This window comes from Pogona vitticeps, chromosome 5 (genome assembly GCF_051106095.1).
Source record: "Pogona vitticeps strain Pit_001003342236 chromosome 5, PviZW2.1, whole genome shotgun sequence".
Lineage (NCBI taxonomy): Eukaryota > Metazoa > Chordata > Lepidosauria > Squamata > Agamidae > Pogona > Pogona vitticeps.
Genome location: NC_135787.1, coordinates 14,324,524 through 14,340,495, shown reverse-complemented (window position 1 = coordinate 14,340,495; position 15,972 = coordinate 14,324,524). Strand labels below are relative to the sequence as shown.

Below are 15,972 nucleotides of genomic sequence, written 5' to 3'. Positions count from 1 at the left end.
GCAACTGCTACTAGTGATATACTGATATTTCTTTAAAATAAATGTTTTTAAAGGGGTACAAGCAGAACGACCATAAAGTGGCCATAGCACCCAAAATCCTGATCCCTTTGCAAAGGAAATAAATTGACAGCAACGTTCACAGACGCTGAAACAATAAGGAATGAAGCAATATATGATCAGTACATTTTAAAATAAACCTCTTGGCAAGGAGGAAATAAACCAATTGCTGGGGCAAAGGAATCAATGTTAGTTATGCATTATGTGAATGGAAAATGTTGAAATGATCCAAATAATGGCCAAAACAGTGTAACTGGAATTCTTCTGGCAAGTGTGATCGAGCCCTCAGTCTTCTTCTGATTTCTTGGCTGCAGTCTCCCTTAGGTTTGATGACTGAACCAAGGTATACAAAACCTCGAACTATTTCAGTTTCTTCATTGTCAGTGTTAAAGCTGTGTAGTTCTCCTATAGTCATGATTTCGCTCTTCTTAATGTTCAACTGCAGTTATGCTTTGGCACTTTCGTTCTTTCACTTTCACTAACAGTCATTTCAAGTCATTACTGCCCTCTGCCAGCAAAATGATGTCATCTGCATATCTTAAATTACGGTTGTTTCTTCCACCAGTTTTCACTCCTCCTACATATGAATCAATTAGGAGATAAGAAGCAGGCTGCTTCGTTACTCCTGCAAACGAACAGCCTATTGCAAAGCAAATTCCACCCAGGTGACAGCCCAACCAGGCTAGCGTGTGTGCAGATGTGAACCACGAAGGAAAATGAATCTCATATTTGATATTCTTTGGCTTGCCGTCATCGTAATCTACTCCTGTGTGGAGGCCTTGGTGAAACTTTTCATTCCTGTGAAAAGAAAATCAGTCAGCGGGGAGATTGTGCTAATTACGGGAGCTGGACATGGCATTGGAAGACTCACAGCCTACGAATTTGCAAAAAGACACAGCACTCTAGTCCTCTGGGATATCAACAAGGTATTTATTGTTCCATGTTTAAAGGATAAAAGTAAAAGGAATGAGAAATGCTGCAGAGGGGAGGGATGAGAGAGGCGAGGAGGAAACGGTAGCAGAAAATAAACTGCCCGGACATTCCTGAACAATTGTGGTGAATTAATAAGTTATTCGCTCCATGCTTACGAGGGTTTAAGGTCCATAGATTACAGAGCTGTTTATTGGCAAGGTAAACGTGCTTAGATTTGAATCCTGTGTCTGGCTTTGGTAAGGACATAGCTTCTGTTTTCTGTGTGGGAAGAGGAAACAATAAAATTTGGCCACTTTGCAGCCGAATTGTGCTCATGTCTACGTTCAGTTGTGTGACTTGATTTTTGTGCACTTATGGCAGTGTTCACAAGTTATTTTGTAGTGCTGGGGAACTAATTCTTACAGAAACAGCCCTGCCAGAGCCCCTGGAAAGGGTTGAGGAATGAACATTTTTGAACAGTCTTCCTGAGGATTATCTGACATGTTTAAACCTGTGGTCTTTTTTCTTTTAATGTAAAACGTGTGTTATGGAGACTGTTGCCAGAGGGAGGGGATTATCCTTTGGTTAAAATATCAAAGCTGACTGGTTGGTGTTCCCTCAATGGGAAGGAAACATTTCTGTTTTTGTATTCGCGAAGGCTTTCACGGCCGGGATCTGACGGTTGTTGTGGGTTTTTCGGGCTCTTGGCCGGGTTCTGAAAGTTGTTCTTCCTGATGATCGCCACTCTCTGTGGCTGGCATCTTCAGAGGACTGGAGTAGGAACTCTGTCCATGCTCTGTTTTTCATTCCTGCTCCTGGCAGAGCAGTTTCATTGCAGGTTGATAGCACACAGCAGGTGTGCATGGAAGCTAATGCACAGAAGGTGATTTGCAGGAGATTGTAAACGATTTCTGATCAGTGATCACTACATGTTTAACCACAGAGGCAACAGAGTAACTACCTTCTCCACTGCTGGGTACACGCTTAAACAGAAAGCAAGAATTTTTACCGTAGCTTTCTTAAGGAGTCAGTTTCCTTGTTTAGGGTGGTAAACTCCATTCATTGCTGGTACTTAATGCATTCCTGACTCAAACAGCAGAATCTTGTTGGTGAGTTATGTGTTCCCATTGCTGGGCATACACCCCTTGTGCATTTGGGTGCACATTTTATAATGGGACCAGTGCCTTGTTTTATTTAGTGGCAATTCACCGTGGTGAGTTACACAAATTTACTTATGCATGCCTAAATCACCAACAGGATTCCTTCCTTCTAAATGTAGCATTTTGTGCCAGACCTTGGCAGATGGGTTCAAGGGCCAGGATCCTGTTTCTTTTAGGCATAACCATCAGTTATGTGTGCAATTCTCCATTCTCTGGCATTTGTTCCAAGAGGCACTAGCGTGGTGAACACTCAGGAGGTGGCGAGCACTCCGGTGCTGGAGACAAGAGAAAATTAGACAGCCATCTGTCAGATATATTTTCATTTGGATGCCAGGACGGAGTAGGGGGCTGGACTTAATGGCCTTATAGGCCCCTCCCAGCTCCAGTATTCTATGTTTCTATGATGGTGCAAACAGAAACTTTATGCAACTGTGAGCCAGAGATAAACTGAAATGTATGGAGTAATTACACCCACAAAGCAGATGCAATCTTTGTTTGCCAAGAGGCTCTTAAAGATCCAGCTTACTCCAACGTGGCCTCTCCCATCTCACCTTTGACAGATTTGCCTGCTCTTGTCTTGGGAGACACTGTGGTTTTGCTTGCATCTGTGACATTTCAGGCACCGAGCTCTGAAAGGTTTCTGTTTCTTGAAGAATAACATTGTAAAGAGGTGGAAACACACATGAATTTTGAATTTTACACACACACACACACACACACACACACAATAGCAGGAGAAAATTGGATTACAGTGTCAGGAACATAAAGAGAGATATACTGGATGAGACTAAAGGTCTATCTTGCAGATTTTTGAGAACAACAACATGGCTTTTCAATGAACTCTAAAAATGAATCGGTCACTTTCCCTGTACCTTCAGCAACTTGGTCAGACTGTGTTGAGGAGGGAACACAGTACAGCGAGCATTCAGGCAAAATTCACTCTCTTTGATAAAAGTAACAAGTTGGCTGCAATTACATTTAGAACTCGTGCAGAAAGCATTAACAATGACCTGATGTAAAGAGTCTGAGGAAGAGGTGGAAGTAATGGCATATGTATGGTATGTCAGTTTCCTGTCTGGTGATCTGAGGTGAGATAATCGATTTGCTGATGATGCAGCCTTAAGCTGTCTATCTCTACCTTTATTCTTCTTTTATATCCCATCTGCAAATGACAAAGGTTATTTCTTAAGAGAATTCATCCTTTTACAGCCAAATGGCACCATCCCAACTCAAAGAGAGGCATTAGCATGCCTGGAGAATGCCAATGATTGTAGATGTACCCCCTCAAGTTGGAGGGAAATTAAGATCCCAGTCACCAACCTCCCCAAAAAACCAACTTGACTCATAATTTCCTTCCTTGCAATTTGAAGACATTGGCTGGAGTCCTACCCTCTGGAGGAGCAGAAAAGTGTGGTGAGCATGGTGAGTTGTGACTAGAGTAGGCCCATTGAATCACTAGAAATTTGGTAAGTCAACTTCTCATATAAGTTCCATTGATTCAATGGGCCTACTCTTAATAGGAACTTACCATTCATTCATTCATTCATTCATTCATTCATTCATGCATTCATTTTCTGGGTGGCTTACAAAATACTATAAAACATACAGCTGGAAATATTAAAACCATGTAAAACATAGAAATCATGTCAAAAGAAAACCAACAAAACCCTGCTTGGATTCTCCCCATGTTTCATTATATAATTTCTACTGATGCTCATTGATTGAAATCCTGTTGCAATGTTATTCAGGTGGAAGGCAAATGGCATATTATTCACATGCCTCTAGCCAACAATTAACAAATCCCTACTTTGGTTCTCAAGTGGGCACCAAACTGGCTAGATGTGAGTGAATGTTACGACTTTTGCCTCCCGCCTGTGCAGGAAAGCAAGAGGATTTCAGCCATTGTTTTTATAATTTTAATTACTGTATACCGCTTTGTGAAAGGCAGCCTGATTTGCCATCTTGAAAGCACATCAATAGCTTTTGGAGCTAAGACATATTCATATTAAATGTTTCCCCTCTTTCAACCCAAGTTGGACATTCTTGACAGGATGCAAAGAAATAAGCCATGTTTCTACTTTTCCACATGTTGTAGCACGGTGTAGAGGAAACAGCTGAAAGATGCAGAAAGCTGGGAGCCCGTGCTCATGCCTTTGTGGTAGACTGCAGCATCAGGGAGGACATCTACAGTGCTGCAGAGAAGGTGAGAAATGTGTAAACAGGACAAAAATGCTCACTATTTGTCCCTTTCTAGCTCACATGAGCTGAGACAGCTGTTAACTAAATGCAGATGGAACTCCTTACAGTTGAAAGAGATTCAGAGACTTTAAGCCGACCAATATGGTACACGCAGATACTGCTAGGCAGGATGTTCTAAGATTGGAGGACATGGTACATGTTCTAACAGAATGCCCTCTGTATCCAGATTTGAGGGATCAATATCTTAAACCCTCAACAACTGGGATCAAACAGAATTTTCCTGTATGTACAATTTTATTTCTGCTAGCTGGTACAGACTGCTATACATCCTGTACGACAGCTACATTTGACCCATGGAAAAATTGAACTTATTGCCTGCTTCACAAGCTCTTCCAATTAATTTTACAGCTTGATACTTCCTTGAGAATTCTTATTTTGTTATTTTACGCTTTCCTGATTGTTTATATGCACCTAAATGCCAAGTACTATTTTTTTTTTAAAAATGGCTAAATTTCTGTCTATGCGCACAGCTTGACTGGTTATGAAGCAATAACAATTTTGTATTTGTAAACAGGACTAAGTGTTTACATTCACAGGCCTAAAAAGCTGCAGTGAAGACCTGAAAAACAAACCAATACCTTTTTTGGCTTCTGTGTTTACCCTTTCTGCCACTTCCTGCTCTCAACTGCATAACATGTTTGTGATGGAGTAGAAAAGGACATTACTGACATGTGTCCATGTTCGGTCATCAAATCCTATTTATAGTGCATATGGATGATACTAAGGATCCTCTGTAACATATTTATAACAAGGTCATTTTGCAAAAGCTTATGCCCAGGATCCTGTACTGTGGTTCCTTTGACAAAACTGGGAACATTAAAGGAAATGGGAGGTGGTAATACCACCCTCTTCCTGCCTCCATGAACCTCAAAGCACTCTAGGTAAAAAGGTAAAGGTTCCCCTTGACAATTTGTCCAGTCGTGTATGACTCTAGGCAGCGATGCTCATCTCTGTTTCCAACCCATAGAGCTAGTGGCTGTCCGAAGACAATCTTCCGTGGTCACGTGGCCAGCGCGACAAGACACGGAACACTGTTACCTTCCCACCATGGTGGTACCTATTTATCTACTCACATTTTGCATTTTGCAAATTTTTGCTAGGTTGGCGGGAGCTGGGACAAGCGACAGGGGCTCACTCCATCGCAAATCTCTGCTATTGTAAAGAACACCTGTACCATTTTGTCCCTCCCAGAAGGGGTTCATATCACACTGTCATTTTTACTGAAGAATTTGCTCCTTAGAACAATTCCATGCACGTACAAAGAAATCTGAAAATCTATGGTGTGTCGATACACTGTATATTTGTGGCTGTTTTCCAATGCTCAGATTGGTGCCGAACTAAATCTGTGTGCTGTCGTGTTTATGGCATAATTGGGGAAAGGATGTTAGAAAGGGAATGATTTGCAACATCACTGTAGAACCTTGTGATTGCAGAAGATTTGTAACTTGTTTCTCGTGTTTTAAAGGTGAAAAGAGACATTGGAGATGTCAGTATCTTAGTGAATAATGCTGGAGTAGTGACAACGGCAGATCTTCTTTCTACCCAGGACAAACAGATAGAAAAAACATTTGAAGTCAACATTCTTGCTCATTATTGGGTAAATACCACTGGATTGTTAAATCCTTCTCTCCTCATTCTGCCTCTTTGTATATCCTTTTATACTAGCTGGCAAACAAACTGCAGAGTTTTCTGTTAGCTACAGTTTTCCATTTTATCCAATGTTTTGACTATCTTTGACAAAAAATTGTGTTAAATACTACAGGTTGAGAAGGTCTGATTTGCATTTTTTTCCTCCATTTACTACATGAGATGAAAGGAAACATTAATCAGCTCAACAAACCCATAGTTTTTCCCTCTGCTGCTGGGGCTTCCACTTTTCCCACAGTGGATCTATTTGCAGTGTGATGATCTGAACGGATGCAAAAGAGTGTAGCCTGTGGTTCATATGATGGTGTGGCAGCTGCGAGGGGCAAAGATCTAGCCCAGGAGGGTTGGATCTTTGCAAATAATGCCATTTAATTCTTCTTCTTTTTCAACAGCTTGGTGCCAGCACTCTTTAGCTAGGGCATCTTGACACAAAGAGAGAGAGGAGGGGGAAGAGGAGGAAACATGAGGCAGAAATCACCACTCAACCTTTGTTTACAAGTTGTTAGATAGTTTCCCTGTAACTGCACCTCCTGCAGGGCCAAAGGAGAGCTACACTAAGAAGCTGAAAACGAGGCTGTTTAGCTAATTTCCTCCTCTCTCCTGTGTGGCCAGCTAACATGAACAGAACAAAGCAAACCCAAATTTCTTGGGGCAATTTTGCATACATCTAGCTGTGTAGTCACATCCTAAGCCACAATAGTTACTATCTTCAGAACAAGGTAGGCTACAAAGACAGCTTCAAGCGATATCTTCATATCCTATCTTTTTCTAAAGCTCTTCACCACAGTTTGATGGTGCAGGCATAAAAGGAGAGCAGAGGTTTTCCCGTTTGTGCAATCATCTGCACAAAGGCAGGGTCAAAGCAGCTTTCTGTGGAAAATACAAGATTCATTCATTTATTGGTTTATGATGATGATCTGAATGTAGACAGTGTGATAATTATGAATTAAAAGCAGAACCAAGTCCTTCCAGATAGGCCATTCTTAAATATGATTGATGCTAAATGTATGGCTACTATTATATGATAGGAATAATCCTTAATCCAAGCACTCAATTTCCCAGAAGCTGAATTCCTAAAAATGTGAGAACAATGCTCACCATGACTTTAATGATGCAGATAAGACAGGGCAGTTAGAATATTGATACAGTATCTCAATAACATGATTGTATAAGTAGGATCAGCTGAACTCACATTGTAAGGTTAGTACTAACCAGGCTTAGGTACTTGCCTCTAATCTGCATCTCATATTATTCACTCATAATGTATAGAACATAAACTGTTACACAGGCCTTTTCTCTCTTCCCAAAGTCAATGGCTTTGATAATATTATTCTAATCTAGTATTTGAATAACCTGCAATTTTAGCATTTAATATTTAGCAATTAATATTAAATTTAATATTATTTATTTTTAATGATATAAGCCATCTTGGATCCTTTTTTAGGAGAAGAATAGGGCACTGATTAGGCCTCACCTTGAGTATTGTGACCAATTCTGGACACCACACTTCAAGAAGGATGCTAACAAATTGGAACATGTTCAGAGGAGGGCAACAAGGATGCTCAGGGGAGCTGGAAACCAAGCCTTATGAGGAAAGGCTGAAAGAATTAGGCATGTTTAGCCTTGAGAAAAGAAGGCTGAGTGGTGATATGATAGCACTTTTCAAATATCTGAAAGGCTGTCTTACAACAGAGGGGCAGGATCTGTTCTCAATCATCCAAGAGTGCAGGACATGCAACAATAGGCTCAAGTTAAAGGAAGCCAGATTTCAGTTGCATATCAGGAAAAACTTCCTAACTTTTAGAGCATTACGGCAGTGGAACCAATTGTCTCAGGAATTGGTGAGTGCTCCAGCCCTGGAGGCATTCAAGAAAAACTTGGATAATCACCTGGCAGATATGCTTTGATTGTACTCCTGCGCTGAGCAGGGGGTTGGACTTGATGGCCTTCTAGGCCCATTCGAACTTCACTTTTCTATGATTCTAAAATATTCAAAATAAATAAATTGATAAAAGTTCTCTGAACCTTTCCCTCAGGGAACCAGGAAGTAAACACAATGGCTGAAATCCAGTAGTCTCAACTAAAGTAAACGGTAAAGGTAAAGGTTCCCTTTGACATTTAGTCCAGTCGTGTCCGACTCTAGGGCGCGGTGCTCATCCCCGTTTCCAAGCCATAGAGCCAGCATTTGTCCATAGACAGTTTCCGTGGTCACGTGGCCAGCGCGACTATTCATGGAACGCTGTTACCTTTCCACTGTGGAGGTACGTATTTATCTACTCTCATTTTTACATGCTTTCGAATTGCTAGGTTGACAGGAGCTGGGACAAGCGACAGGAGTTCACTCTGTCGCGTGGATTCGATCTTACGACTGTTGGTCTTCTGACCTTACAGCACAGAAGCTTCTGCGGTTTAACCCGCAGCGCCACCACATCCCTACTTCAACTAGAGTAGGCCTATTGAATCAGAAGGTTTTGATAAGTGTCACACCTATTTAAGTTCTATTTATTTAATGGCCCTTACTCTAGTTGTGTTTGACTCCTGGATGTCAGCCAATATTGCAAAAGAATAAACTCAAGCATTAATTTTGCATAACATGCAGGATGAAGAGTTTACAGTTTAAACAGGGCAATTCTTTATAATGTATGCAAATATCTGACTGAAAAATGCCAGACATGCAGTTTTCTAAAGAGGTTTTTCTTCCCTCTTCCTTTAACACTTTCTTCAAGACAACAAAAATGTTTCTGCCAGCAATGATGAAAAATAACCACGGCCATATTGTAACTGTTGCGTCAGCTGCCGGACATGTTACTGTCCCTTTCCTGGTTTCTTATTGGTATGTTATGACATAGATATTTCTAACACTTACGGATACTTTGCTTTTCCTTCTTGGCCTTTGGACTAAGATTACGCATGGATCAGAATAAAATCATCTCACTAAATGACAGTAAAGGTGTGGTCATCATTGTTATGAATAATATTGCATCAACGTCAACGTAAACCAAGAATAGGGAACATGTGGCTCTCTAGATGTTTTACGATTGCAATTCCTATTTGTAGGCATCCTTCAGTCTCAAGAGACTATTATGCTTATCCATTGGCTGCGCCAGCTGCAGGTGAAAGACACTGATCTCTAACATCTGGGGAGCACATGTTCCTGTGGTATATATGGTTGTGCTTCACAAAGAGGGGTTAAGAAAAAAAGCAAACAAAAATCCTCCTTGTTGCTACCCCCTGCTTCCTTGAGGAAGTTTTCAATTTTTCTTTTACTTTTGTAAAGTGATGCAGTGCATACGTGCTGCCCTAATACACTTTTTAAAAGACTCACTTCCTTCTTAAGCCACTTCATGAAACAGTAGGACCCCCTTATCCACTGGATCAATATCCGCAGTCTGAAAATACTGAAAATATTAAAGGAAAGTACCTAAAAATACAGATTTTCAAAAAGAATTGTCAGACTGGACATTAGAGGGAACCGAACATCATGTTATATAGGTAAGCAACCACCATTTCGCCTGGTCTGCTAGCAGCTTGAGACTGTTCCTCTCCAGAGCAGCATCGCTGTTATGAAAGTCAGAGCTGGATTGGCTGGCTAGGATGGGTGCTGGCCTAGGCCAAACTGTTTCCCGGAAGAGGTTTCCCACCTCCCATCTTTCCTGCCTTCTGGCTAGCCTCTTCCTCAATACTCCTGGGCAAACAAGGAGATGGATTCTTAATGGTCTTTGAAGAAAACCTGCACAGAGAGAGAGAGAGACAGAGAGAGAGAGAGAGAGAGAGAGAGAGAGAGAGTCATCTTCAGCAAAGGAACAAGAGAAGATTTCAACTTGGCTCTGACTCATGGAGGCCCCATCAAGATAAAAATTACAGGAATAGGAAATTTTTGGGTCCAACAGACTGTATTGGCTTCAGCCACGGGGAAGCTGTGAACTGATCCCCCACAGATATGGGGGTCCTACTGTACTGGCAAGTTGACAGCAGGCTAGTGCAGACCAGATAATGTCTCTTGAGGTCCACATGTGAAGATCACACCAAAGGGCACACCAGACCTCCTTAGCACCCTTATTTAGCCTGTGCCAGCAAAGCCAGGTAGTCAAGCCCTCCATTCTCTGACTCTAATTCATTCTGCTTTCTAAAAGCAGCCTCTCCCTTTTCTGCTTCTTTCTTCCATGATCAGTTCATTTCTGCCTCCTGGTTACTGGGGGAGTGTGGATGATGACTCATCACTGCCCATTCCCCTAGTGCTTCCTTGGGCCACCTTTGTTCCCATGACAACAACAAGCCACTAGGCCAAATGCGGATATTAAAAGTCTCTCCTAGTTAGAAGCTGAAGGAGGGGATTAGAGAAGGGAAAATCATCAGTGCACAATTGCAAAGAACAATAATTATTGTAATATTCTAAAATAATTGAGTCAATGCTATAAATGATAAGCTCTCTGATTAATTCCCTAACCGGTTTGGTCCCACTATCCTATTTATCTTAGCTACGGACTGATAAAGAATATATTTTAAAGCCCTGCATGTTGCACATGCATTGTGTCAAGCCACATATAACTGTGGATCAATGATGAAACGTATGCAAAGGTCACCCAGACCTGTTTTCTTCTCCTCAGTTCAAGCAAGTTTGCTGCTGTTGGGTTCCATAAAAGTTTGACAGAAGAGCTGGCTGCCTTGGGAAAAGACGGGATCAAGACCACATGCCTTTGCCCGTATTTTATAAACAACGACTTTTTGAAAAATCTGAGTACCAGGTAAGCTGCAAGGAGACTCAAGCACTGCGAGCCATAGCTTGAAAAATGTACATCTTTGGGTCACAGCTGTCAGAAAATGCCAGCCAGGGAAATCTGGGAGTTGCAATCCCAAAGGGTCACTTTTCCAGGCTGTAGTACTGGTTACAGTGTTCCCTGCGATATATGAGATACTCTTTATTTTGCCTTCCCATTTTAAACTAAATAAATAAAGAATAAGCATGCTGGCATCAAGGCCGTTCTTAAGATTTTAAATAGGAAGTTTGCATTAATGCAGGGTCAGTGCACACGGAACATATGATCGGCTTTCCTCACTTGCGTGATACCAATACCAATGATCCTAATGATCCAGCATTGGGTGTCCGTGCAATGGTGAAGCTGAAACTAGATGTCAACAGAGTCCAAGCAGTACAAAAGAATATGCACTGTATCTTGCTTTTGGGGCAGGGGATGTTTACACCACCCCTGGGCAGTGATGTGCTTTTGTTCCGTTTGGCTCTAGTTCAGGATCTGCTTGTGTGGACACTGTTTTAGCACTGATGTTTCCTGATTTGTGCACGCCGTGGGAGCAAATTGTTTGATGTTGTTTCCTTATGGACATTTTTCTGTTGGTCCTTCTTTAGCTTTCCATGTTTCTCCTGTTTAGTTTTCTTGAGATATCAGTTGCTCCTGCACTCTGCTTTTTTGTACGTTACTACTTTTTGCACCATAGAGTCATAAGTGAAAACTATTTTTTTTAATTGGATTAGAAAGCACTGGGGTGGAAATGTGACATTTTGAGAGCAAGAGAGAGACAATAGTGAAATCAGTGGAGGGAGAGCAGAGAAGATAATAGCTGTTCCTGCATCCTTTTTTAAATTTGGTTTTTAATGACATGATATTTGCACCGTAGGGCAAAAGAGAAAACTGAACATTAAACAAAAATTCAACTAGAAAGCATTCTTCCCAAAATTTGAAAGTGCAACCATGGTCGGTAGTTAAAACAAGAAGGGAAGGGAAGATAGTGAAGTAGGTGGGGAGAGAGCAGAGAATATTGGCAAAAGGGGAGGGCCATCTATGTTGGGAATGAAATGTTAGAGTGTAATTCTTCACATATATGGACAGGTGATAAACAGGAGGAGCCAGCACATCACCTGTGTATAAAAAAAATTACTCACCCCATGTGTGGACACTGGGCATTAATACTGGGATGATCAATGGAAATTGGCAACAAAATATTACCAGAACATTCTGAGCAACCCCAGAATGAGCAGCGACTACCCCACAGTGTGAACAAATACTCCCTGGATATTATTGCTTTCAAGTGTTGGTCCTCATGTCACCACCAAATTACTTTCAAAACTCTCCTCAGTTTCAAAAGGAAATAGTTGCCCCATTTCTGGCAGGAGGCAAAAAGAGGCAGTTGCCTCAGGCAGAAGCAAATGGTGTGATGCAGGGGCTGAGGATCCTGGAAAAGTTGTATTCTTTGATAACAACTCCAGAGGTCCATGCTGGCTGAGGAACTCGTGAAAGTTATGGCCAAAATGTGTCTTTTTCATGCTCTGCAAGCCACCATCTGCTGTTGGAAGACAGAGCTGTATGTGCCTAATAGCCTGTGGTGCATGCTGTAAGCCAGAATGCAGCCCTCAGATGAAGTGAAGGATGTCATTCTGCCATCAGTGTTGAAATTGCATCCACCGTAACTGCAATAGGGGTGCCATCTTATCCTCCACCTCAGCCAGCCTCTGCGCACATGCTATTTGAGAAAACGCATTTGACAGAAATTTCCAGAGCTGAGGGCAGGTAGCTACGCTAATTAGCTGGAGCTAGAACCACAAAGGTTCTTATGGCCCTTTAAATAAAAATGAATATGTTTTGTTTGGAAGGTTTTCACAAACTTTAGGCTACTGTATTTTGTAAGTTTTCATAAACTGCACCTGATTAAGGAGGGCTGTCGCCCATGAAACCGTATGCACAATAAAAATTATTTGACTCTATGATGCGACAAACCATCTGACAGAGGAATCCTACACCTGCTGACTGAGAATAAGTTGTTCTGAATTTAATGAGGCTTACTTCTAGGTAAGCATATATAGGATTCTAAGTACAAATTGCCCTCAGGCATATGGAATCAGTTTCACAGATTACTACAGTCTTTCCAATGAACCATCAATCATTTCTTGAAAAATGATTACTAACTGCAGCCAGAGAGTAAATGTACAACAAATATTTTCGGATCAATCTCCAGCCACCATGTTTCCCATGCTGTAATTCTGTGTCACAAGGAGCGATTCTTTAACACCTGTTTTCATTTAACTCCAGGTTAGTGCCTGTTGTGGAGCCTGAGAACGTGGTAGCTAATCTTATGGATGGTATTCTTTGCAACCAAAAAATGATTTTTGTTCCACGGAGTCTGAAGTGCCATTTGTTGGCAGAAAGGTATGTATGGTGGACAGAGGACAAGAGAGCTGAATATTTTTTTTTTACAATAGTTAAATGAAAATGGTGCGTCCTAATTACACAAAAGAATTGTCTCCTAAGCCAGGAGTAGGAACCTGGCTTAGAGGGAAAAAAGGGCCAAATCTTCCTTAGGTCCTTTTAATGGGAAAGGCAGGGTAAAATATTTTAAATAAATAAATTAACTAAACCTGCATCCTCCAGAGTTGGTCGGTCGGTCTTCACCTCCCATCAATTTCACTAGAGCAGTCTTGATTCAGACATGGTGGGTGTGCTCGTTCAATGTTTTTAGAATCATCTCTTTCATTATTTATTTATTTATTTAACTTGTATATCACACCGATGAGTATCGATGCAATTTGATATTTGTGTATCTCTTACAGAATTCTGCCCGAGCGTGCCTTGGTGGCTTTCATCGACTTACTAAAAATAAAATTTGATGCAGCTGTTCAATGTGAGAGTTAACAGGATTACATTTATTGGGGCCTCCTGGGAGTTTATACAGGGTAACTGAAGCCATTTCTTCAGATGTTTAGAAGATTCCTTCTAGGCACGAGGCTTCCTGGTATGCCTTTTGTTAACACCTGATCTGTAACCTGTAAAAAGAACCTCATACCCTTCTCATCCCAAGTAAAAGGGCTGGTACAATGTTGTAAAGTATATATTCTTCTCTTTCAGTAAAGAAGCCTAATCATGTCCTTTCGCTTTCAGTGCAGTTTTTCCAATTGACTTGTCTCTAAAAATTAACCAGGCTGAAGGTGTGTGTGGGGGGAGATGCTTTGATTCTAGTCTGTATACATATAAGGAAAAAAATGAGATGTTGAATAAATATTAGGAAGACCTTCCAAACAGGAAGACCTATTGGACAATAGAAAGGTGGTGGGCACTTCTTTGTCAGAAATTTTAAACAGTGAGTGGATGGCAGTTGTCAACATCCTTTAGCAATGGATTCCCTGCTTTATCAGAGGTTTGGACCAGTATATACAATAGTTTAGGTTTCAGAAGCTGTGAGTTTGATTCCTTACTATGCCTCCTTCAGGGGCTGGACTCAGTATCCATAAGGTCCCTTCCAGCTATGCAGTTCTAATCTGGTGGTGATGATAATAATGATATAATTAACATAAAAACATAAGAAGAGCCCTGCTGGATCAGGCCAAGGGCCCATCTAGTCCAGCTTCCTGTATCTCACAATGGCCCCACCAGACAGCTCTGGGAGCACACGAGACAACTAGATCCCTGTCTCCTGATACCCCTCCCCTGCATCTGGCATTTTGAAGTACCTTCCTTTTAAGCCTGGAGATTATACATCCTCATCAGGGCTTGTACTCTGCAATGGACTTTTCCACCAGGAATCTGTCCAATTCCCTTTTAGGCCAGATGCCATCACCACATCCTGTGGCAAGATGCCATCACCACAGGATGTGGTGATGGCATCTAGGCCAGATGCCATCACCACATCCTGTGGCAAGGAGTTCCACAGACTAACAGCACACTGGCTAAAGAGAGACTTTCTTTTCTCTATTCTCACTGTCCTAACACTCCATTGGAGTGGGTGTCCCCTGGTTCTGGCATTGTGTGAGAGGGAAAAGAGCTTCCCTCTATCCACTTTATCCAAAGGTAAAGGCAAAGGTTCCCCTTGACATTTTTAGTCCAGTCGTGTCCGACTCTAGGGGGCGGTGCTCATCCCGTTATCAAGCCATAGAGCCAGCACTTGTCCGAAGACAGTTTCCATGTTCACATGGCCAGTACGACTAGGGAACACTGTTTTACCTTCCCACCGAGGTGGTACCTATTTATCTACTCGCATTTACATGCTTTCGAACTGCTAGGTTGGCAGGAGCTGGGACAAAGCCCTGCATAATTTTATCCCTCTCAATTTATACCTCAGGTGCCTTTTCTCTAGACTAAAGAGCCCCAAACACTGTTGCTTTTCCTTCATGAGGGAGATGCCCCAGCCCAGCCATCGTTTTAGTCTCTCTCTTCTGCACTTTTCCAGTTCCACTATGTCTTTTTTGAGGTACCAGAACAGTACACGATACTTGAGGTGCAGCCTTACCAGTGTTTTGTACAATGGCGTTATAATGTTGGCTGTTTTACTTTCAATCCCCTTTTTAATGATCCCTAGCATGGAATTGGCCTTCTTCACTGCCACTGCATACTGGGCTGACATTTTCATCGAGCTGTCCGCCAGCACACCAAGATCTCTTTCGTGAGCCATCTCTTAATGTGCCATCAGGGTGACTCTGACTTGCAGTGAAACTTTCCAGGATTTCCTAGATATTTAGCACTAAGAAGTGGTGTATAAGTGTCTTCTTCTGTGGGCATTTTGGGACCATACAGCTTGTCTAAGGCTACACAGGCTGGCTTGCCCCCCTCGGGGCACAGTGAGGAATCAAACTCCTGACCTCTCGCTATTCCCAATTCAAGGTGTGTTCAGTTGCCTGCAAATCACATGCCTTATTGCACCAGAAAGGGTCACTTTAACAGGAGTGATGTCCCTTAAAGCAGTCCCGCTTATCAGGGAATCTCCCCAGCTCATCCCCAAGAAGCAGAAGCCCTATAGCAGGACCAAAAAGGGTACGGATTGGGGTCAGTCTGGAGCACATGTCCTTGTCTGTTGTGTGATCACTGAGAAACAGATTGCCCCGGACCACCCCACGGATGGTCTAAATTGCAAACTATCTCCCCATGTGATCAAACCCACAATCCATTTCTAAAATATGAAGAATGCATCCATCTTGGTCTTTCAATAGCATTAC

The 15,972-nt window shown here is 41.9% G+C and overlaps 1 protein-coding gene across 2 annotated transcripts; it reads left to right on the top strand.

The window, feature by feature from the left end:
- Window positions 1-521: 521 nt before the first annotated feature.
- LOC110085325 (estradiol 17-beta-dehydrogenase 11) lies at window positions 522-14,088 on the top strand. 2 transcript variants are annotated; one of them, XM_020805381.3, is made up of 7 exons: window positions 522-983; window positions 4,225-4,332; window positions 5,854-5,985; window positions 8,762-8,868; window positions 10,643-10,780; window positions 13,079-13,195; window positions 13,597-14,088. In XM_020805381.3, the coding sequence occupies exons 1-7, from the start codon at window positions 774-776 to the stop codon at window positions 13,676-13,678; spliced, it is 894 nt and encodes a 297-aa protein (XP_020661040.3). In that variant the 5' UTR covers window positions 522-773; the 3' UTR covers window positions 13,679-14,088. The 2 variants fall into 2 exon arrangements, with proteins under 2 accessions (XP_020661040.3, XP_078250676.1); XM_078394550.1 differs by lacking the exon at window positions 522-983 and adding an exon at window positions 1,021-1,071.
- Window positions 14,089-15,972: the final 1,884 nt, after the last annotated feature.